Source organism: Gobius niger (genome assembly GCF_951799975.1).
Source record: "Gobius niger genome assembly, chromosome: 19".
Taxonomy (NCBI): Eukaryota; Metazoa; Chordata; class Actinopteri; order Gobiiformes; family Gobiidae; genus Gobius; species Gobius niger.
Window position 1 is genome coordinate 12,287,616 of NC_136870.1, and position 25,561 is coordinate 12,313,176.

Genomic DNA, 25,561 nt, shown 5'->3' on the forward strand with positions numbered 1-25,561 from the left:
CAACTATCTGATAGCTCAGCACTAATTGTTCTGTTTCATTCATACTGTATTGGCTTGCCGGTTTTGTTATGATTGTATGATGTTCCTTTTGAATGAAATAAATTAAAAAATGAATACCTTGACACGTAGTTACACGTTGTTACACTTTGTACTGCCTTGTTACACATTGTTCTCCCTTGTTACACATGTAAGAGTACCTCTACTTACATGTGTAATTACTTTCTTGTTACCCCGTACTTACACCTGGAACGCGGGCTGTATTCTAAAGCGTTACCGAACATTATTATCAGTAAGTTCATATTTAGTTTTCTAGTGTACATATACTGTAATATATTGAAAAAAACATGATTTGTATATCTTTCCTGTGGCGAGAGATATGCTGTAGATGTAATGCATTTATATGTAAAAAAGCTACATGCCCCCACAACTACGCAAAACCATCCTACACCATTTCTGACAATTGCCACTGGCACAAAGGGAATTTCTAAAAGGATAACAGGGGCAGCTCATCTTCATCTGACACTCTCTCACAGAGAGGGGGTTGTAGCCGAAAGTGTGGTCTGGTCCGTGAATATTAAAAGACCGGTCCGGACCATTACGGACCATGACCTCTTGGGGCGCTGTGCACTGGTCCGAGTGGTCCCTGATGGTCCCTGAGATGGTCTCTAGGTCCCTCGAATGGTCTTTGGGCTGAATTAATGGTCCTGTGTATTATGTGTGGCAGGAGTGGAGTCCTAATAGGTCTATATCAATATTTCTCATTCATTTTGAGGAAAACCAACGATTTGTTTTGGGAAGATTTTTTATTTGAAAATCATATTCTTTTTCCGGATGGTTTTCGACATCATCTGTTTCAAACATTGCTCTATATTCATTCCAACCAAATGAAATACGCACATTTGCGACATTAATGATCTTTTTTTAGTTGTACTCATTACAATTATAGACTAAATTAACTGAAATTCTGTGATTATTGTAGATATTACGTGGCCCAACGGGTTACGTGTATGACTGCGATATCAAGGGTTCGTGGTTCGAGAATGACTGAAAGTGTTATTTTTGGTTTCAAAACACAGAAGCATTTTACGGTTAATGATAATGATTCTTAGCATCATTGATAACTGTGCAGTTTTTAAAATGTTCAAATAAACTGAATTTACGGATCAGCATTAATGTTTTTCCCAGTGGGTTCCCAGTCAAAAAAAAAAAAGGTGGGGACAGGATCGATCCACCGACCTTATACGCATAAGCCCGGCGCTCTGCCTATGGAGCCCTGCAAGCAGGACTAGTTCAGATTGTTCCGCAGTCCGACAAGACATGGATTAATGTTATGAACCGGAACGGAGTGGTGGCTTTACAAGTTCTTGAATCATTTTATTATTGTTATATGTTATTAGCGCAAATTGGCCTGAGCTTCGCTGAGCAGAGCAGCACCCACGTGATCCACGTGATCAGCAGCACCATGTCAGGGACCGGTCCCTGACTGGTCCGGACCACTCGGACCAGTGATGCCTGTATGAAGCAGAATCCAGTCATAAGTAACATGTAGGCTACCATTCTACCATTGATTCAGACCAAGGACCATCTCAGGGACCGGTCCCTGACTGGTCCGGACCACTCGGACCAGTGGTCCCTTATGCTTGTATGAAGCAGAAACCAGTCATAAGTAACAGGTACCATTGACTCAGACCAAGGACCATCTCAGGGACTGGTCCCTGACTGGTCCGGACCACTTGGACCAGTGGTCCCTGATGCCTGTATGAAGCAGAGACCAGTCACAGGCCACAGGTACCATTGACTCAGACCAAGGACCATCTCAGGGACCGGTCCCTGACTGGTCCGGACCACTTGGACCAGTGGTCCCTTATGCTTGTATGAAGCAGAAACCAGTCATAAATAACAGGTACCATTGACTCAGACCAAGGACCATCTCAGGGACCGGTCCCTGACTGGTCCGAACCACTCGGACCAGTGGTCCGGACCACTCGGACCAGTGGTCCCTGATGCCTGTATGAAGCAGAGACCAGTCAGTGGTCCCTTATGCTTGTATGAAGCAGAAACCAGTCATAAGTATGAAGCAGAAACCAGTCATAAGTAACAGGTACCATTGACTCAGACCAAGGACCATCTCAGGGACCGGTCCCTGACTGGTCTGGACCACTCGGACCAGTGGTCCCTGATTCTTGCATGGGCCCAAGGACCACTTCAAGGACCACGGTCTGTTACAAACCACTGGTGGACTAGTGAACAGCATCCCCAAAGGTGACTCCTGTAATTCTCTAGTGCAGAGTCCAGTCCCATGTCCAGAGGTAAGAGAACAGTGAATTAACCTGTTTAATATGATAACTACTGATCTATTAGTAGGGACTTATAAAATGGGAGCAAATACTATTCAGTGTATTAACTTTATATGAGTTTAGGCTCATTACCAAACAGCAAAAAATCATCCAAAGATCACATTAATTGTCACAATAAACAAATAAATTCATAGAGCTACACAGGAAATCAAACCATCGACCATCTGCACTATGTAATTCCAGAAATGTAAAGCAAGATGAAAGGGGAAGTGTATAAAAAGGGGAGTGTAACATTATTTCAATAAATTAATAATGCATTGGTTTTATACAGCGCTTTTCTGGACACTCAAAGACGCTTTACATTGCACTATTCGTTCACTCCATACTCGGTGGTGGCAAGCTACTATTGTAGCCACAGCTGCCCTGGGGTAGACTGACAGAAGCAAGGCAACCAGTTTGCCCCTCCGACCACCCACCCAAAGTTGGTTGGAATGAATATAGAGCAATGTTTGAAACAGATGATGTCGAAAACCATCCGGAAAAAGAATATGATTTTCAAATAAAAAATCTTCCCAAAACAAATCGTTGGTTTTCCTCAAAATGAATGAGAAATATTGATATAGACCTATTAGGACTCCACTCCTGCCACACATAATACACAGGACCATTAATTCAGCCCAAAGACCATTCGAGGGACCTAGAGACCATCTCAGGGACCATCAGGGACCACTCGGACCAGTGCACAGCGCCCCTAGAGGTCATGGTCCGTAATGGTCCGGACCGGTCTTTTAATATTCACGGACCAGACCACACTTTCGGCTACAACCGCTGCTGCTCTCACATCAAATAGGCTTAAAGCCTTCAAAGGAATGGCATAGAACTGATGTTGTTTTATCTATTTGCAGTAACTGGGTTGCACCATTGTAACAAATTAGCAACCTATTTCATCCCGTCGGTTTGTCCAAAAACTGTTGTTAATGAAAAGTGGTTTTGGTATTAAGTGTCATCATCTTCCTCCTGTCACATAAAGCTCATCAAGCCCAAACTATGACACCTTTGGGGAGATAATAAAGCTACAAATAACTCCCTGTCCCAGTGCCGCCCTCAAAATAACTTTGAGACATGAACCCTGCTTCTTGAGACATGCTGTAATCAGCAAATCTGCAGACAGGTAGAATTTCAGCAACAGTTAGTTGTGCTCACCTATGAAATCGTTAGACTTCCCAAGGTCATAGTCCCATACTGTGACTTCCAGTGTCTTTGAGGCCAGCTCTGCGAAGGAAATTTCATAGAAGAACTCCTGATGAAAAACAAATGAAGGAATAGAGGTCAAAGTTCAAGATGTGACACCTGTTACAGTGCTGCTAATGACGAGAGGGTTCGCTTTAATGCACGCCTTAATTGGCTGTTTTCAGTATATATTTCGCTAATGTGCATGGGACGTATAGAGGGATTTTCTCTAAGGGCCTAAATGAGGCATCTCTGTATGTCCCCTACTGTCACATCACGCAAGCAGACACCTACGTACCTCATTAAACTCTGGGTTCAGAGTTTTCTTTATGACCGCGGTTTTGTGCTTGGACTTCTTGTGCACATCAGGCTTGAGATACCTGCACAAAGCATGTCACATTGCCAGTAGTTAGTGTTGTTAGGCCAAAGCCCACATTCATATAGTGTATAAGGAAAAATATAAGCTCAATAGTTATAAAATAAATCATGTAGTTATTGAGATCATATCTAGTTTTTTCCTCTGCAAACAAGCATGAAGTTTATCTTGATTTTTGAAGAATAATTCACAAACCTAAATTGCTCAACCATATGCAAGATGCCCGCTGGTATAGGACTTGCAAGCTATTTATGCACATGTTAACTTATCAGTAATTCCCACGCCATCCGTGAGATTGAAAAGCCCTCATCGCTTTTGTAAAATTCTGCTCGTCTTAAAACCAGCTGGATAAAACCAGGGCACTTATTTGCTTTCCACCCACCACCCACAGCTCGAGGATCGTATGTTCCCACACACTTCCAAACGCAACTGAGCATCTGGGAGTCAAAAAATAAAAACATTGCGCCAAAGGGCAAAGACGTACATCCAAAAGAAAACAGGCTGCGGTATTGCAGATAAGTGGAGAAGGTACGGACAGGGTTAGAATAGTTTCTGTCGTTGGAAAAAATGCTGATGTGTCATGCTGAAACTTTTGTAGTCTTAAGAGAGAGAGGTAAGAACAAAAAGTGACATAGCCAGTCGCTTATTGTATGTCGATGGATTTGCTCACATGGCCTAACATGTTTTTACGGGCCAAGCAATAGAAACTAAAAGGCATCCGTAGTTATTTCTCATGAAGTACCTGTATGTGAGCATTACCACTTGCTCAGATTCCATTTTTAACTAAAGTCAAAGTGCTTAGCGGTGATAAAACATTTAAGACGCAAAAGTGAATCTGGACTGAATTTTTCATAAAAGCTGTGAGGTGTAGCAAACTCTGAAGGTACTGCGGAGCAGACATCTATGTTTGGATGTTTTTACAGGGTTCACCACCACTTAAATAAGCTTCGATCTCCAGCTCTCGTATACGCCGTCTTCTCAAAGACCAAATAAAAGCCTGTATATCAAACCTCCACTTGCTTCTACATGCTATATCACTTATCTTTCCTCTGTCTCCAAAACAGCCTCAATCCTGCCTTTAGATAGTCATATACAGTACAGTGGGAGGAAAAAGTTAGTACACAGTTTGGAATTTTTCACATTTCTGCCTGAATTGGTCATAAAATGTGGTCTGATCTTTATTAAAATCACAAGAATGAGCAAACAGTGTCTGCTTAAACTACCACCCAAACATTACATTTGATCATATTTTTGTTGGCCATAACATGTCAACATTCACAGGACAGGGAGGATTTAGCAAGTACACCCCCTGAATCTCGCTGAACTGCAGCAGGAATGGTCTAAGATTTATCCTGATCGTTGTGAGCGTCTAATCTGCAACTGCAGAAAAGCAGTTATTGCTACAAAAGAAGGGTCAGCCAGCTATTTAATACAAGGGATCACTTACTTATTCCACACTGTTGTGAATGTCTCAGGTCTTCCTCCAAAATATCTTGATTAACTTGTGAGTTAATTTTTCTATTGATGATAGCACCTTGTCCAGGCCCTGAGGCAACAAAACAGCCCCACACCATGTTTCTCCCTGCACCATGCTTCATTGTGAGGATAGGGTTTTGATGTTAGTGTGCTGTCCATTTTCCTACCCAGTTTAAGATATTTCCTCAGTCCTTCATATGGGTGCACACATCCCTCCAGTCTCCCCTGACCACTGAGGGCATCAGGGGCAGAAACATCAGGGATTAAAACCTTATGTGTCCAGATTCTGTTGGGGATTCATCCTTTAACACTTGGACCTTGGTGACCTTCCACAGAAACGGCCTGTACTGACCCCATGTGCACTGTTGCCTTTTTCATCAGTTCTTAATAAAGCAGCAGAGAAGCTCCCAGCCACTAACCATAGCAATCAGCCCCTTATCTCGCCTTGTGTGTCCATAATGCGCATCGCCATCTATCGATACAATCCTTGCCAATAATGAATGGCTATCCTGTGTCACAATGCGCCCCGCTTGTGAGACACCTGCCCTCATTTGTCTCAGTTACCTGTCTGCAGCCCTCTGTCACTCAAGCATGCAGGCCGATGATTCATGGGGTCAATATGAGCGATGGGCCATTACGGCTCAAATACAGGTAGAGCCATCAGTGTGGGAAACGAGGTGAGGGCAGCACAGGGCACTGAGAATGGGACTGCCATAAGGGCCCAGTGGCACTCCATCAGAGTTATTGTGACCCATGTTGTAAAGGGGTGGAATTATCTGCTGCTTGAAAGGAGGCGGTGTCCAGATTAAAGATATTTTCAGACCACAAAAAAGCCCCACAACAGGTTAGCATGAGGACAGACTAAATGGACTCGTCGTTGTTAGACACCTGAGTTCACTTTGAGAAAGGTCTTTTGGCCCCACACATTTGGCAAAAGAGTTAAATGGAAACTAAGTGAATGTTCTTGGGCTGTTTCTCAAAACCCAATCTTATCTTTTCAACATCTTTTCCTCCACAATACTTCCCTCTGATTCGGTGCAAGTGTTGTGCCTTGCTGAACAGCAGTAATGATGGAGGGGTGTCATAGATCACTCCAGATTATAAGGTAACATGCTAGGTTTTGAGAAACTCTTCTGGACTCATCATCATCAAGGTCTTCTAATTCTTGGTAAATACAGTGATTGAATCTTTCCAATCTTTCTGTCTTTGGCCCATCTTTGTAAATTATTGAGCAGCCATTTACGCACTCCTTGTGTACACTTACGTTTTGACGTAAGGGTCAGAAAAGCCATTGACGTCCATAGCGGCAAGGTGCGCACATCGTTTAACCCCAACACACAGCCCTCCGCGGGCCCTGTCCCCTTTCGCGTCGCCCTCTGGGTCTGGGGGAAGGTACTGCAGGCAGAGGAGCAGGCGTCCTCGCTCTTCTAAACTTCGCTGCTGCTCTGTCTCCCACTGGAAAGACAAAAAAAGTTAAAAGCTCATTTAGAAATAACTAAATCACAGCCCGGTGTTGACCTTAGGTAACTAATTAAAAAGTCAGTATTAATGCCCACTGTTTGATGCACCAAGCCATTTGTTTTCCCTGTAGAGGCTATGCTTTTGTTTTAAAACTGAAGAGATATAATAAGGCTGCAACATTTGATTGAGTGGCAAATCGATAAATAACATTGCAGACTCAAATTGCTGCTTCTACCTTGATGGAATGCTCCTATGTTTTGACATCACACGCATAACCTTCACATTGTACGAGAGAATGGATTAATACTATATCGATAGGCCAAAAGATACTCTTCAAAAATGTGAATAGAGCTTGGGGTTGTTTTGTCAAAACCGCTAAGTATTCTGGGAGATGGGGCACATTTCATAATACTAAAACAATTGAGATTTTAGATGTAAATTACTTGAGTTCCCTTTCACATAAAATATTTGGAAACACTGTATTTCTACTACTGTATTTCTCATTATTGTTACTCTACTGTAGTTCCACACAAAATAGCGTATTTTTACTCTATACAGACAGTATTCCAGATTCATAGTATAGATTTAGACATCCATTTTTAGCCAATTCTGTCTGTGGCAAAACATTTGACAGAATCAAATAGCCATATGATTTGACCTCATGAATCAGAGGAAGCACACTGATGTCAGACAAAATCATTTTTACTGTCTGTCACTGGCCTTGTACATCAGCGCTGCTTAGAAAAGACAGTGATTCATCCGTGCCCCGTGTGTGTGCCGAATATGTGCAGATACAGACTGGACAGAGGCTCGTGTCTACATCTCCATCTGCTCGCACTTTGAGCTTGTCTTCGCTTCTTTGTAGCATTGGAAGAGACTTTTACAGTATGTCAAAAGTCCACTTCTGCTATTCACACATGTACCACACTTCTCAAGAGGCTCCTCGTGTCGGTCCTCCCTATTCAGTCCTGCTGTAGCTACTCGCACACAAAGCATCGCAGAAGCTTGTAGTATCTGTGGTCAATGTTGCTTCTCTTCTCAGTCTTTGTCTCCAGCTCTCACTATGTATCCAAAGTAAAAATGTGATTGAAGGGTTGTTACATTAAAAAAGAAGACACTTTTAATATCAAATTAAACAAGAAGTAAAAGATTGAGGACCTAAGCTAAGGCGCTGGCCTTACCTTGCAAATAAAACTTTGCCCAGATCAGAAAGCATACTCGTCAACCTTTTATAGGGGTCGTAAGGGGCACAGTTGGAGTAAGGCACAATGTGATGTAACCTAACCTTAAAGGAATAGTTCACCGTTTTTCCATACTGAGATATGTTCTTACTTCAGTCACGCAAAAAGACGATGTATTCCTATAGCTCCAAGCGGGGGTGAAGTTGGAAGCTGCCACACTCCTCCACGTGCACGCACAAAGACCAGAAAAGTACGTGTCAACTCGTCTAAGCTCAGGTAAGAACATCTCTGTATGGACAAACTGTGAACTATTCCTTTAACAAACGTGAGGAGCGAGTCTGTATCTAAATGCTATAATCCCAGATCATTCCTGGATTAAAACAGTGATGTCACTTCCCTGTAAATTTCATTATATTGCCCTTTGCCCTATTTTGTTAAAAAAAAAAAAAAAATCCATTTGTTTAAGTGCTCTTAGATAACAACATTTATCGCTCTTTTGCACTCGGTTTCTATCGTACTGTAACTCCGTTATTTCTCGCTTTGCCGCTGTTTTTATAAACTGTGAAACACTTGCAGCCAGATGAATTTCCCTTGGTGCGACTTTGAACACTCCACTTGAAGCAGAAAGCGCTGAAAGATGGAGTTGCCCACGGCCTCCCTTGCACCTTCGCTTCAGTGCCTCTGATACATCTGCAATCTTTCACTCTTCGGCTAAATATTGTCTACACAGAAATATCCCGCGTTTTGTCCTGTGTTGTTTGCCGATGTTACAGATTGCCATGAACTTCTCTGGTGAGTCACATAAGACTGGGAAAAGTATTGCAAATATTCTTGCTCAGATATCAGCTCAGATATCAGATTGGTTGTAAATAATCCGAAACAATGAGCTTCTAATACCGCACGTCACATGATCTGGTATTACCCGCTAAAAAAAGAAAGTTTTGCCTAACAATGACTCAGTATTGAATATTGCATTGCCAAGCCGGAGGGGAGAGCTGTTATACGGCGGCGGTAATCTGATTTCCATCGCACAGCAAAACCCAGATGCACTTTGCGCTTTGTTTAGTTTTTTTTGCCACCGTGTGATTCACAACCAACTTCTAAGTAACACTCCTTTAGGGTCAATCCATTTCCTGTCCAATTGCTCCCTAGAAGATCTTTCCCGGACCACGCTTTTTTACCAGACGGCAAACTGTTAGCGCAGCGTTTGACAACAGGCATGACAAGTCGGCAGATCCGAAGTGACAGTTGAAAGAAAGCAGCGAAGGGCGGAGAGGAAGAAGAGGAGGAGGAAGACGATGTTCTCGTAGCACCATGACTCACGCTCCGGGCCAGCAGCACTCACGGACATGTATGTTATTTATAGGAAGGAGGCACGTGGCCCCTCTATGGCAGCTCCTCATCACTGCAGGTGCACGTTAGTCCGAAATGGCGTTTTTATTGCCTTCTAATGTCATTTCCATGTGCCATCACTCATCCCTGGCTCCATGTGTGTCCTGTCGTCTGTATCTCTCGATCTCTCATTAAGCCTTATCTTCAGGCGAGCGCTGGACCCGACCAACCCAATCAATATGCCACATGGCCCGGGCTTCTCCACAATCCTGAAATTGTCCTGACACAATGGGCACTTTTGTTTACCTAATTTCCCACACTTCCTCCGAAGCCGGCCAGGACAGTTGTGTTTTTTGTTGTGTTTTATTTGTCGAGAGCCGTCATTAGTGGCCCAACCATCTGGCGCGGACGAGTGGGACACTGTCGAACTCGTAATTAGTGCGGATAATTTGCAGCAGGTATCTGGTAATAAAACGGCTCAGGCCTTTGTAGATCGATAGACTTTGACTCATTACGGAGGTGGGGAACAACCAGGCGTCAATGGGAAGCCAGGCGCGCACAGACTAATAAATAGAAAGTAGGTGGAGAGAAGATGAATTTGGGGGCGGATGTGGAGAAGAGTGAGGAAGACAAAAGAGGATGCAGAACGATGAGCGAAAGAGGCATCAAAACTCAACCTTGAAGTGAGAAGGAAACAGAGGCACAGCTGTTAGTCTGGAGCTGAGAGCCCTGCTTTGACCTTTAGCCTGACGGAGGAGCGGCAGCAAAGTCATCTCAGGAAATGTGAAGGCCAACCCTATAGTTATTTTTAATTCAGTCAAACCACTCCCACACAGCAGACTAAAGCTTTTTAATCTGCATCGATTAGTGCTAAATGTCAATGGTCTGCAGATTAACCGGCTACTCCAAAGCTTACTGGTCTTTTTGTCTTGTACTTCTATTTTGTGTATAATGCGTCTTGTTTTCACATGAGATAATTCATTCACCTCCTTGGAAAACAAATTTGTCTCAAGCTATTGGAGAGAAATGAGGGCGTCCACACTTTTTTGGTCAAGAGCCACATATTGAGAAATCTGGGGGCTTGTTTTGGCTCATCATGAACTTGAATATGCCAACTCCCTTTGTTCCAGAAGTCAGTAAATCATTCAAATTGGTACATCTTGGTTTTTACTGTGGTCCCTTATGCCACAACACATTAAGATTATTATGTTGTGATTTGTCAACATGAAAAGCTCCAAGTGTGTCACTTTGGTCTGTCACCCCAGCCATCCCTGAGATAGATTTACGCAGTAAAAGACTGCTCATGAATGAAAAGTTAGACAAGTTAGACAAACAGGACAAAAGAGTTGGTCACCTCTCTCAAGTAGCAGGAGATGCCTCGCAGCGCAGAGCTCATAGCAGTTGGTGAAGGCAGCTGGAAGCACAACAAGAATATGTGAGTGGACTAATAATAATACTGGCTTAGAGGAAGCAGCAAGGAACAAACCTGGACAAAGTATATATATAAAGACATGATCTACTTCTTGCCATCACTAATTGTCACAGAATTGTGATGAATAGATGGTTCATCAGTGATAATGATTTGAATGAAATGGGCATACAAGAACATAATTGAGACAGGGCTCCAAGTGGCTCACATCTCAATATGTTTCTTATGATACAAAATAGCATTCCCTGTTCATACAGCCATGAGTTGATGTTCGATCCCGGAGCTACAGCCCCCTCGGGCCTTTCCAAAGAACAAGAACAGCACGCCTTCGTCCCTTTTCATCGGCTCACATGCCCCCTGCTCTGCATCGCTTTTATTTTTTAATCCATTTGTTTCTAAGTCCCTCTCGATCCCACTATCGATGCTTCCTCCTTTCATTCTTGTACTCTCCAAGCGGCCTTTCCCACATGTGACCCGCCTGACATTTAGCCCGCACAAAAAGCTATTTCTGGACAGTTGAGATGTGATTTTCTGTAGTGTGTTTGCCTCTTTTTTATGCTTCACTGCTCTCTACACTCTATAGTAGGCTGTTATGTGGACACACTATTAGTTCTGTTTCTTTTGAGCAAAGGCCCTATAGAAGCCCATATTTTACAGGTTGATCTCATTAATGCATTTACAATGCAAAGATGTTGCCTCAAAGGGGTAAAAAGTGGTGATATGGTAGAACAATGTTAACCTATGTGCAAGTGACCTTTTCTTTAATTGGACCCTTGTGTTTTCATACAACCTTCATAAAATTCTATTTTGTCCTCACTAAGACAATTTGAAAAGGGTCATAATATTGTTTTGACCCTCTTTTAATTGTAAGGTGACCTTAGGGGTTAAGAAATAAAATGTATTATTATTATTATTATAGTTTTTGCCAAGGAGATACTGACTCTTAAGCCTAACAAGACGTCAAATCCACTTTCCATAATATATAAATATCATGGCATTCATCATTCAGGGAACGGGTACTTTCTTATTTGTCTAATCCTCCTATTCTTATTACAAAGCAAAAAGTTTCTTGTTCAACATGGTTTGCTACACCTTCTATAATTTGTTGAGTGGCCTTTTAGTAATCTTTTTTTCCATATCTCTGGTTGTGTCAAAAGTGCAACAGTAATTTCTCGCTGAGTTTCCAATTGCTGCTGCTCTTCTTGTCTTAAATGGGAAGTGCTCCTAAAGCCGAAGTCTTTAATTAATTTGGTGCTAAGAAGCTCTCCCAAGTCCTCATTTCTTTTTAATGACGGGGCTGTTTCTGATGCAGGAGTGCCTCACAGGAGGGGGATGCTCCAGACAGATGTTAAAGTGTTTGGTCTGGTCTGGCTTCACGCGGCGCAAGGCCACCCGCGACTCCCCGATGAACTCATTATGTGTCAGCTTGTCTTCGTCACACACAGACACCCTATGAGAGAGACAGAGGGGGCAGAGGAGAGAGAAAACATGCAAAATATGAATAAACATAAGAAGAGTGAGCACCATTAATTACGCAGGTACTATGACGATGTTTCATACACAAGAAATGCGCTCACGCTCAAGGATGCAATTATCATTCAGACAGGCTGAATAGAGTTATCTATATTTAAAGGCTTGGTTTAATGAGGGAGGAATGATGGGGGCTAAAACTCAGACTCAAACTCAGAGTCAGAACAAGGTTGGGAAATTAGCTCAAGAAAAACACACAACGATGCATTTCATCTCAAGAATGGAACAGAATGTATTGAGTTTCTTTGTCGTTCGGCTGTTCCCTTTTTTCGTCAGGCGTCAGTTTAATGGCTGTTGAGCAGATTTTTGTGCCAGATGCTGGAGCTGTGCGAATAGCAATTTATGTTTAAAGATCAAAATTCAGTTCAAGTGCACACATACAGTATAAACAGTTTCAGACCAAATTCGCACCCCTACAGGATACCCCCAGGCACATTACTTTGGCTACAGGAAGAAGAGTTAAGGAAGGTGGACGGAGGAGAGTTAAGGGACTTGCTCTTATACCTTCCCATCCCAGGTTAAAAATGTATTCTAGTAATATTTTAATGGTAGTATAAAATAGCGCAATGTCTCGAGTTCATGTCTCCGGATCCCGCACCGATGGTAAATAAACTTCTCCCGTATAAGACATCCAGACTGCTGCCTATTTTTCTTCTATCCTCTCGAACACCATTGTTTATTCTCTAACAAACATTTCTCACAATCTTTCACTCTCCTCTCCAGAATTTCAGCCAGTTTATGACTAAATCAGGACAACCCATTTTCTCCCCACAAACTGTATTACAATTCAATTACAATTATTGGTGCTTCCAGAAACAGTTCAAACCAAATTTGCCGATCAAGTTGCTGCTGTTGTAAAACTTAAAATATAATACCAAATGTCAGGGGCGTGCTGGAGCCGGATTCCGGACCTGGGGTTTTAAAGTTTAGACCGGCCCACTTGAGCCCGGAGTTTTATCTCGTAGGGAGTTAAGTTTATAAGTCAGAGGTTGTTCCAGTTCTCTAACTTGGGCTGCCACATCTGGGCCTATTATATCTCCACAGTCAGTACCACGTAGAGCTATAGGTACTATTACATTTTTTTTCCATACCGGTACTTTAACAATACTTTACGATACTGATACCTGAACGATACTTTTTTTTCGATACCTATACGAAAATATTTGCCAACTAGAACCAGAAAACATTTACATTTGTATCATTTATTTGAGCTGAAAAAAACAAGTCACTTCCTTCAATACTGTATCTGGACCAAACAGGCATCAAAACTTGCTCTCTAAAGATGTGAGCTTTTCATTGGTACCTGCTTTCAATGCTTTTATATTTTCAATACCAGTTGTACCTAAACGTTTTTTCCCCAATGCCATAATGTTATTGTTAAACAGGTATTTAGTGCCCAGCCCTAATACCAAGTTATGCAAATGAAAAATATCATTTATCCACTTTTTATACATTTCACTGATATCTCCTGTTAGCGAGCGTGAATGAAAAGCGCGATGCAAAAGTTATTTCTGATTGTAAGTATACCTCAGTGATTATTTGATATGTTTACATGACGAAACTGTTGGTGCAACTGTAGTCAAGTCTAAAACAGAAGCCCAGGCTCCTGCTGCAGCCCGGTTAAAGTCTATAGGCAGATATCAGCACAAAAGGTGCCCCATCCCACCATTGCCAAATGTGCTCCTATTGCTCAGCCAGGTACCAACAACACTCCCATAAAGCATTTGAAGGAGGGACTGTGATATGGTATAAACATAGAATAGAGTCAAAGTAAAGCAGCAACACTTCCAAGGAGACAAGCCGATGTTGTCTCGTTTCCAGGAAAGATTCGAGGAGAGTAAGTAAAGACACAAGTTTATGGGGTATTTTTCACCAATAAAAGCACCCATAATGAAATAAATGCTCGTATTCTGTCTAGAGGGTGAAATGTCAGTGTGGCTTTAAATTATAAAGTCATAATATTACAAGGATGAGCTCTTCAACCGTTGACTTACAAGCACCACACTGCATCTCTCCATATTATAACTTAATCAGTTTGACCCTTGTTCATCTCGAATAGAAACCAATGCATGGCCATTACAATGCTGGTGTTGTCAGCCCATTTTCGACAAAGTATTTAAGCGCTTTCTTATTGTTGGTAAATGGTTCACTGTAAATAACAGTATTTATTCATCTTTTCGCTAAATTAAACACTGTCTTTTTATTAATTGAAACCGGAAGCGCATCCATCACGTGACCTGTTTATGCTAGTTTAAAAGAGCTAGGCCCACAGCCTCAGTCCAGAAGCTGTGGCGCAGTAGTCGGGCCGTGGCCTAAGCCTTGTCACATCTGGGACGTGTAAGTGTCGTTTTGTCTATCTATTTTAACTTAATCCATAGTACGCTAAAAACTATTTTTATTCTTTGTTCACAGGGGACCTATGTTTACCCTTTTCTTTTCTGTACTATTTGAGCTCGAAATAAACTTTGAAAAGCCAACTGATTCTCCCTGGTGATTTCGAGGGGGCAACAAAATCTTGGTGTTTCTGCCCGGTCGGATTAAGTTTGTGGATGACCTGGCTCGCTACCGTGGATTGTGGCTACCGGAGCGCGTGTGTGGACTATATTCGTGAGTGGAATACGCTACGAGAGACGCCAACACGAAGCTATCACGGAGCTAATGCTAACGGAAGCGAGGTCAAGGAAGACGACACAACCCACCGCAAGTCACGATCAAAGCCAAGGTAAAAGACTTTCCAATCATGCCAGACTTTAACGAACAAGTGTCTGAATGGGATAATATGCTGGAAGAAATCGAGGGAAAGCTAATTGCCTTACCTGCTTCGGAACTTCTTAAAATATGCACTACACTTGAAATAAATGTTGAAGATGAAGATAAAAACTCACCTCGCAAATTGAGAAGGCTAATTCTGCAGCATTTGGAGTGTGAGGATGTCACGTCGCTTGAAGATGGAGGAATGTCATTGTTATTGAAAATAAATGACAGAATTGATGAACTGAGAAAAACGCTGTCTACGTCTGGTCCCACGTCGCCACGCCGCCCTCTGGCGGACACAGCTGGTACTGCGCCCAGCAACACGGAACCTGTGGTAAGACCACGCACCTCTGCCACCACGCTTACTGCCGCTAATAATTTGTCTGAAAGAACTCAAACTGTTGTTCACCCAATGTATAGAAAAGACTTGAAAATTAATGGACAAATTGGTGAACATAATCAAACGGATAAGCTGGGATATGCAAGTTTAGAAAGACAAATTACAAAAGCATTAAAGAAGGGATATGATGAATGCGAAATTATTGATGCAGTCCTTCAAGCTATGATTCCAGGAACAAAACTGCGAAGTTATCTGGAAAGTAGAGATGATTTGTCATTGAAAGCTCTGAAACAAATATTGCGGACTCATTTTGTTGAAAAAGATGCTAATGAGCTGTACCACTCCTTAACTTGTGCTGCACAAGATCACGGAGAGACTCCAGTCCAGTTTTTAGTTCGAGCTATGGACTTGAGGCAACAGATACTCTTTGCTTCAGAGAGAGCAGACACTGGCTTGAAGTACAGCCCAGAGCTCATCCAAAATCAATTTTTGCAAACCATACTCACTGGACTCCGAGATGACACCATCCGTATTGACTTAAAGCCATATTTGCAAAATCCAAAAGTGACTGATGAAGTTCTGCTGGAGAAAATGACCGCCGCCTACAACCTGGAGATGGAGAGGAAGGGCAAGCTGTCAAGCAAATCCAGAGCCAAGGTGTTAGCGGTGAGTAATGATTCACATTTCACTGATTCAGAGAGCAGCAGTTATGACAGTAACTCTACCAGTTATAAAAAGCAAAAGTTTGAAAAACGTGACACATTGATGGAGAAAGTAGACCAGGGGAACAAAGCCATCTGTGAAGCCATTCAGAATCTCACCACTCAGCTGTCAAGCCTGCACCAGCCACCCGGACAACCACCACCATGGGGACAAGCCAGCCACAGCTACAACAGACCACCGCCAAGGACACGCCCCAACCGGCAGTGTCACCAGTGCCAGCGGACCAATCCAGGGGGGAAATGCGACCACTGCTACAAGTGTGGGAGCATAGACCACTGGGCCGTTGGTTGCCGCAGAGCGCCTAGGAACACCACAGCCTCCACCAACAAGATCGAAACCAGCGTACATCTTGGTAAGAACACAGACATATTCTGCACCACAGCGCCCCTCACTGGTAAACAACATCAAACGGCTAAGCTGGTGGGGAGGAGGTGCCTTGTTCGAGCCACAATGAACAATGTTGACACCAAAGTGCTGTGGGACACTGGCTCACAAGTGTCCATTATTGGAGATGAGTGGAAGCAGAGACACTTACCCCATGTTACTGTGAGGCCTGTAGAAGAGTTACTGGAAGAAGGAGGGCTGGATCTGTCCGCAGCAAATGGGACAAAGATTCCATACCAGGGCTGGATTGAAGTGAAGTTTGCACTGTCACAAGATGCTGTTGCTGGGATGAGTGATGAACCAGTAGTTGTTCCTATCTTAGTCGCCTCTACAGATCTGGAACGTCCTATTATTGGATTTAATGTAATTGAGGAGCTGGCTTTGGCAAATGAGGGTCTTGGAAGCTGTTTTCCTTCTGGTCACATGGTAAGGAGATTTTGTTCAGCACTTGATGTGGGTCAGGAAACTGCGAGGGCTGTTCTAACTGTTTTACAGAAGCCGTCACCTGAAAACAACCCCCACATTGCTCGTCTGGGAAGAATGCCAGTTACTGTCCCAAAGAGGAACGCCATCCAAGTGCAATGCAACTACCTACAGCAAGGTTTGCTCTGTGGAACTCACGTCGTGTTGGAGCCTAACCCGGAGACACCGTGGCCCACAGGACTCAAAGTAAGAGAACAGCTCATTCAACATCAAGAGAATACAAGGATTAAGGTAACTGTTGAAAACACAACAGACTGTGATATTAAACTTTGTGGCCGCACAACGCTTGGCTGGTTACACAGTGTTGATGCTGTTTATCCACTAGAGCCCAAGTCACCAGAGGGCAGTGCCACATCCTCACCGGAGCAGCCCAGTCAAGCACCACAGAGGGAGCCCTGGGTCCCGCCTGTAGATCTGAGTCACCTCTCGGCAGAGCAGCAGCACAGAGTTCGTCAGATGCTGGTGGAGGAGGGTGACGTGTTTGCCAGAGATGAGTGGGATGCTGGTTGTGTCACTGGTTTGCAAATGGACATTAATTTGAAAGACTCTGTTCCTGTCCAGAGAACATACAATGCCATACCCCGACACCTGTATCAGGAAGTCAAGGCTCACATTCAGGATTTGTTGAGTAGAGGTTGGGTTCAAAAGTCCTATTCCTCTTACTCTTCACCGGTAGTCTGCGTCAGGAAAAAGGACGGCACTCTCCGGTTATGCATTGATTACAGGCTGCTGAATGAGAAGACCTGGCCAGACCGTCATCCCATCCCCAGGATCCAAGAAATCCTGGAAAACTTGGGTGGAAACTCCTGGTTCACCGTCCTGGACCAGGGCAAAGCATACCACCAAGGCTTCATGAGCGAGAAGAGCAGACCATACACAGCCTTTATTACACCATGGGGACTCTATGAGTGGACCAGGATCCCTTTTGGCCTCTCAAATGCCCCGGCTGCTTTTCAACGCCACATGGAGGGATGCCTGGGAGATCTGAGGGATGAAGTCTGTGTGCCCTATCTGGATGATGTCCTTGTTTTCAGCCGCACATTTGACCAACATGTGGAAAACGTCAGACAAGTCCTGCGGCGACAGAGAGCCTGTGGGATGAAGCTGAGAGCCGAAAAATGTGAGTTGTTTAAGCCACAAGTAACGTATGTTGGTCGTGTGATCTCTGCAGAAGGATACAGGATGAACCCAAGAGAGGTGGAGGCAGTAAAGGCGCTCACGTACCAGACCCCAGCTACAGTGAGAGAGGTGAGGAAGCTCCTGGGATTCTTGAGCTACTACAGAGCTTACATCCAGGACTTCTCCAGGACTGCAAAGCCACTGTATGAGCTGCTGGCAAAGCCCAAAGGTGAGCCAAAACACTGCCACAAAAAGGGGACAAAACATTCAGGTGCTCAGCTCCCACCCTCCTCTCCGGTTCAGTGGACAGAAATACACAGAGCAGTTTTAGAGACGCTTGTGAACCAACTTACAAATCCACCTGTTATGGCATATCCAGACCTCGAGCAGCCTTTCATTCTCCATGTTGACGCCTCAGAGCAAGGGCTCGGTGCTGTGCTGTACCAGCGACAAGATGGCGCACTGAGAGTGATTGGCTACGGATCCCGAACCCTGACGCCTGCAGAGAAGAACTACAAGCTGCACTCAGGAAAACTGGAATTCCTCGCACTGAAATGGGCCATCACAGAGCGTTTCCGTGACTACCTGTTCCACGCGCCACACTTCACAGTCTACAGTGACAATAACCCACTCACTTACGTTACCAAGTCGGCAAAACTCAACGCCACGGGTCACCGCTGGGTTGCAGAGCTGGCAGACTATAGATTTACACTCAAGTACAGACCTGGAACAGCTAACACAGATGCTGACTTTCTCTCTCGCAGACCTAAGCCCATCAGAACCATCATGCAGGAGTGCACGGAAGAGTGTGAGCCGGAGGTCATGGACAGCATCTGTAAAGCAGTCAAAAGCAGCCAAACAGGTGAGATCAACTGGATTTCTGCTGTCACCTGTAATGTGGATGTCCTACCACCAGATGGCAGTGCTGTACCACCCCTTCAGCCCTTCTCCATCCAAGACATCCAGGCCCAGCAGAATGCAGATCCAGCCATCCAGAGGGTCTCTAACCTGAAAAGAGAAAACACTTACCTGAAGTACAGAGACAAAGCTGCAGAGAGTGAGCAAGTCCGGGTTCTCCTGAGAGAATGGACAAAGCTGCAGCTGGGTGAAGATGGACTCCTGTGGAGGAAGACTAACAACAGGCTGCAACTGGTGGTGCCAGAGCCCTTGAAGCCCCTGGTGTACAAGTACCTCCATGAGGAGATGGGACACTTGGGTGCTGACCGGATGGTGGCCCTGGCCCGAGAGCGCTTCTTTTGGCCAAAAATGAGGCAGGAGATGGAGCACTACGTTACACGTGTCTGCAGCTGCATCAAAAACAAAAGGCCCAACAGAGTCACAAGGACACCACTTCAAAGCATTGAAACTTCTGCACCATTCGAGATGGTCTCAATAGACTTTTTACATCTGGAGAAAAGCAACGGAGGGGAAGAGTATATCCTGGTTTTAGTGGACCATTTCACTAAATACGCTCAGGCCTACGCAACCAAAGACAAGGCTGGGAAAACTGCTGCCAGAAAGCTGTTTGACGAATTTATCCCACGCTTTGGGTTTCCATCCAGGATCCACCACGACCAAGGGAGAGAGTTTGAGAACCAGCTGTTTCGGAAGCTCCAGGAATATGGTGGTATTCAACACTCTCGCACTACACCTTACCACCCCCAAGCTAACCCTGCCGAACGTTTTAACAGGACTCTGTTGAGTATGCTGCGGACACTGGAGGAGACACAAAAGGCCAGATGGAAGGAGCACCTCAACAAAGTAGTTCATGCCTACAACTCCACCATCCACGAGGCGACAGGGTACTCCCCTTTCTTCTTGCTTTTTGGACGTGAGCCAACCCTCCCAGTTGACCTCTTGTTTCCCAAGAAGCTCGGTGATGCAGAGAAACAGACCCCTGCTGGCTATGCGGAGAAGTGGAGAGAGGCAATGCAGGAAGCCTATGCCATTGCCCTGACGAACATGAGAAAGTCTGCAAAAAGGGGCCAAGATTATTACAATCAGCGCGCCTGGAGCTCCACGCTGAACCCGGGTGACCATGTATTGGTGAGAAATCTCACGCCTCGAGGTGGTCCGGGGAAGCTCCGCAGTCACTGGGAGGACACTGTCCATGTGGTGAGGGAGAACAAAGGCCCTGGAAGCCCTGTCTATGTGGTTGAGCCTCTGAATGCTGTAGGGAGAAGACGTGTGCTGCACAGAAACTTACTCTTACCTTGTCCTTACCTGGTTGAACCAGCGCCTGTCGTCCCCAACCCTAAAAGGAGAAGCAGGAGAACCAGAACGTCGCCAGGAAGAGGGACAAGTGTTAAGTGCAACATCCAGCCTGCAGGTACAGAGAGCTCTAGTGAGGAAGACTACCATCTCGTCACGCCACCCCAACCCGCTCTTCAGCCGCTCAATCCAACTGCCAGAGAGTTCCAACCTAGAGTCCCCACTCCAAGACAGCCGGAACAGGGAGCTACACCTGCTGAGGAGAGAGCTGAAGTGGTGATCCTGATCCCCGAGGTTGACCCGGAGCCAGAGCCAGTACAGGAAGCGGATTCATCTGAGCGAGAGGCATCCTCCTCAGACTCCTCGGAGGGATCTGCAAGACCTGTCAGAACCAGACGGCCCAGGCGCTGGTACACCTACGACCAGCTTGGTGAGCCCACGGTCCGGGAAGTGCAGACCTGTCCTGTCGGTGTGTCCAAACCAGCGAGGGTCCGAGACGGCTTCTTCAGCACCTCGGCCAACCTATATCCTTTTTAATTCCGAGTCATAATGCAGTGGTAACATGCACTTTACGTACCTGCTAATTGAGTTGCACTTTGCACTTTGCACTTTAAAGTATGTGGCTTGTGTGCAATAGAGATATGTGCAATAGTAGTAAATGTACTTTAATTATTGTTTAAGTAGTACATGCTATTTGTTAAGTTGGTTTGCTATGCTGCTACAAAATCTTGGGTAGAAGGTATTTTCCTTGAGTCACTTCTGAAGATTCTGGGGCCCACCAATGCTTCAACGGACTATCTACCCAAATACGGAAATGGACCTTTAAACCTGCGTGTACCGCCGTGCCAAAGGACTCTTGGATAACGGACACTTTTCTTTTAGCCTGGACTCTTTTGTGAAGTATTGTCGTGGTTAAAATTGTTTATTTGCTACAATTTATGGTTTAAGTCAAGTAAGACCCCCCAGTAGGATTAAGGGAATGTTGGTTTAACATTATTTTTAGTGGGGGAGGGTGTTGTCAGCCCATTTTCGACAAAGTATTTAAGCGCTTTCTTATTGTTGGTAAATGGTTCACTGTAAATAACAGTATTTATTCATCTTTTCGCTAAATTAAACACTGTCTTTTTATTAATTGAAACCGGAAGCGCATCCATCACGTGACCTGTTTATGCTAGTTTAAAAGAGCTAGGCCCACAGCCTCAGTCCAGAAGCTGTGGCGCAGTAGTCGGGCCGTGGCCTAAGCCTTGTCACATCTGGGACGTGTAAGTGTCGTTTTGTCTATCTATTTTAACTTAATCCATAGTACGCTAAAAACTATTTTTATTCTTTGTTCACAGGGGACCTATGTTTACCCTTTTCTTTTCTGTACTATTTGAGCTCGAAATAAACTTTGAAAAGCCAACTGATTCTCCCTGGTGATTTCGAGGGGGCAACACTGGCTCTGACTCATCTAATTATGTGCAATGTTGCTGCAACACAATAACGGCACAGGGCAACTGTTGACACAAACCTGACCTGAATTAGAAAGGGAACAGCAACTACTGCAGCGGGTATGTGTACGTGCATGCAATATACTGCTTCTCTTTCTCCTTTGGGTGCGCATCTAAGTACATATTTATAGACCCGGGAAACTTTTACACTAGATTTATAGCTGCATTTGTTATGGAGATAGACAAAATGTATAAAAGGTGGTCAAATCACGTACTATATTAAATTACACGTCTCATGTGTTACACACCAAGGAAAATATGTTTACTTTGGCACGGTGAATACTGATATGGTCCATAGCAATAAAATCCAGGCCCCATTATGCAAATAGGGACATGCAAGTGAGCTGAAGTCAGGAATCAGCATGCAAGCGTTTATCCAGAGCCCAGTGAGCTATTGTCTTTTCTGTGTTCTATGTAAATACGGTAGAGCAGAAGAAAAAAAGGGAAGATGAAAAACCTTATTTGTCACGCGAGAAATGGAGCCGCTTTTATGTGACTCGGGCCTAATTTAAAAGTGCGCACTGGAGCTGGAGATAGGGCTACTTCACAGGAGCAGAACATTGAAAGGGGCTTCTAACATATGGTACATTAAAGCAGCTCCCATATCTAGATACTGTACAAGAGCTTACAAGTATTCTCCACTATAGCAGATAATACTACTTCTGAAAACTCTTCTCCAGTCACTTGCATTTATTCGTCCCCGCAATATACATGTGCCAGCAATAACGTGGCATGTTGTAGAGAGGCAGCAAATCCAGTGTCTAAAATATTTAGGCCAAAATGTTTGAAATGGCAGCCACAATAGATTGTTGCTGTTTTTTTGCTGCTGCGCTGTTTTTGAAGGAGAACTGGCTGCTCTTAAAGCTCTCCTCCAAAGAAAATGGGAAAGTATTCAGCAGCTGTCTCCACCCGCACAAGGAACTGAACATGCTACATTTTTCCAATCAATGTTTCCTCCATGAAATCCAATCTCTATGGATCAGTACCCAACCGTCTTCTTACTTAAACAACACACGGAGTAAGTCAAGCGGCGCTTCTACGACTAACTGCTACACATACCAAGGCGGTTTTAGCGATGAATAAAGATGAAAGGACAAGACTGCAAAACAGAACAGCGGCGAAAACCAAAGGCGACAGAAGAAATAGGAAGTGGACACGTCAGTTGGATTGGAACAGTGTGAAGGAGCCTCGAGAGTGAGATTATCATAGGTCAGTGAGTCAAGTGCGAGGCCCGTTGCCGCTATAATGTGTTTCCTACTACAATGGCCGCAGTTGTTGAGTGTGTTGAACCGTATATTTGTTCTTGTACAAGTAAATAGATAATGTCTGGATAAAGTGTTGTGATTCAGAGTTGAAGGAGAAAGGAATAATAAATGGAAAGCACTTGGCATAACTGTTTTGTTTTAAAGGCCCCATAGAGTTCGGGAATGTGATGTCATACCGCTAAGCTTAATGGGATTTGCAGCGATAATAAACTAATGGAGATTTTAAAAGGCAAAATACTGGAGTTATACTTTAATACTGGTATTAGATGTATTTACCAGTAGTAGCTCAACAGCTAGCCATGGCTTTTCTCTCCAGTTTTTATACAGTTTTTAGCAAATGTTAGTCTATGGAAAATGTAACGTAACAGCTGCAAAGATGGCGGATCTCCATGGTAACTGTAGGATTTCCCGAACTCTATACCTGATTTTTTTTTTTTTTTTAATTTTATTTGTGGAATGAAATTTGTTTTGTCCATCAGTATATTATATAAAACAGACATTTGTGAAAGATAGCTTTGTGTGCAGGCTGTTTTTTTTGTTTTCACCAGAACAGTATTGCTCCATGAAAAACCCATCCCGCTGAAGAATTGGGATGTTAGGAATGCTTTGGCAACGGTAGGGAAGAGTTTGGACCACAACCAACGATTTAAATGAATGTTGTTCTTCTTTCAATATTTGGAAATAAAAGGTATAGGACATTAAAACCGTGTATACTTCATACAACAAATGATTATAAGTGTGTGATATTTCCTCTGTGAGATTGCAGTACAGACTCAAAGATACATTTATCATCAGATGTACTCGGCCCTTCCTCAAATGTGTAGGTGTAGACACCAAATTGGAGCCAGAGATGCACTGTATATACGTTAAAGTCCCTGTAGGGAAATTTGTCCACTGTGTTTGACATACCCCTCAATCAGTGTCTCCGGGCTACATGTCAGGAGGAGCAGTGGATACCCGCAGTGTGGGCCCCAACTCCCTACCAACATCACTGTGCTCATACATTCAAAAATAGACTTCTTCTGCTTGCATCTTCTGCATAATGTAAAGCTGATTATATGTGGAAGCTAAAAACAATCTCATTTCAGGAGGTCTTAAATCCCTCCATTACTGTATGTTCTGGTTGGCTGCTGCTGCGGAAATGAAAACCTCTTCTTCTCTTTGATGCATTCTTTCTCGTTTCCTCCCATATGTCGCCGGAACGGGTGAAGGATCATATTTTAAAGTGGTGCTAGACTGGAAAGCGTTTCTCTTGGTTTGCTCCATTTTTCAGCGTACCTACACTGTGCATTATTGATGATGGCCCTATAGGGTGTAAATTGCTGCCTAAAACGACTTTCTATTTTAGACTTGAGCGTAGTGTTCACACATTTCAATACGTTCTTTTGCTGAAAGAACAATATCTCGCGGCCCTGTGTCGTAAGCCCCCAAGATATCAAGTTCCATTTTAAAATCACACCAAAACTTTTAGAGACAATTCACAGCTTTTGTCACCTCTAGAGGGGGTCAGCGAGAGGAAACACCCCGCAGTGCAATGTCTGACCCAAATATGTCAACGCTGTTCAAGTAGCAGTGAACGGAGCCAGACGGTTGGGTTTAAGCGGAGAAAAGGGAGATCTTTTGTTACGTTGCCGGACACTGTCGGACATAAGAAGCTTTTAGACTCGTAAGAGAGACTGCTGTGGGTGATAAGGCATCTTCACTAATGGAAAGTCAGGTTTTTGGTGAACAGGACCAAAATAGACCCTTTTCAGGCATCTACCAACCTTAGTGTTTTGCGATACATGTCCTCCTCTGTGATCCCACAATAGGTCAGCGTCTCGTTCCAGACTGGGTTCAGAGTGTTGCGGACAATCTTTGTTTTCAGCTTATTGGCCTATCAGAGAGAGTAAAAATAGCATGCAGGTATTACATGGTTTTGTTTTAGCCAGCCTGACCAGCTGTCCTATTCTTTACAAACAACTTTTAGTGGTGTCTGTCCAAATTTTTATTTCCCTGAATGACTGACATGTGCAGAGAAACATATTGGAACGACTTCTTAACGTAACAGATATTGTGTCACTACTTCATCTATCTTAATATTGCGCTACTTTAGCAACACTAATTTAGTAATATATTGTACAGCCCTTCCCTGAACAGACATTTGGTTGCTGACTGCAAAATGCAAGAAAAGTAAACCATGAACCATTTCCGAGCACTTTGTACAACTTTTCTTGTTGATATTTAAAGGTGCACTATGGAACTTTTTATGCAGTAAAAACAAACTTAATAATAAAACTTGATATTAGTGCATGTTTGACCTTTCAGTGACCCAGCAGCTGTATGGGTGGAGCACGGCGACTTGACTTTCCATCATGGTGGCCTCTGTAATGCTCCAGGATCAATGGATTTTTTGGGGAGAGAAAACCCTCAAAACAATTGATCCTGGAGCGTTCCAGGATCAATTGTTTTGAGGGTCGTAACCACCCATACAGCTGCTG

At 43.9% G+C, this 25,561-nt stretch overlaps 1 protein-coding gene across 1 annotated transcript in view; it reads right to left on the reverse strand.

Moving 5' to 3' along the window:
* Positions 1-25,561, reverse strand: part of LOC306979240 (double C2-like domain-containing protein alpha) — a 34,755-nt gene that overhangs the window by 1,657 nt on the left and 7,537 nt on the right. The window contains exons 5-10 of the mRNA XM_079578105.1: positions 24,848-24,957; positions 12,106-12,232; positions 10,708-10,767; positions 6,644-6,834; positions 3,826-3,907; positions 3,501-3,597 (exon numbers count right to left, since the gene is read on the reverse strand). Coding sequence (XP_079434231.1) covers positions 3,501-3,597; positions 3,826-3,907; positions 6,644-6,834; positions 10,708-10,767; positions 12,106-12,232; positions 24,848-24,957 — 667 coding nt within the window. The remainder of the gene's footprint in view (positions 1-3,500; positions 3,598-3,825; positions 3,908-6,643; positions 6,835-10,707; positions 10,768-12,105; positions 12,233-24,847; positions 24,958-25,561) is intronic.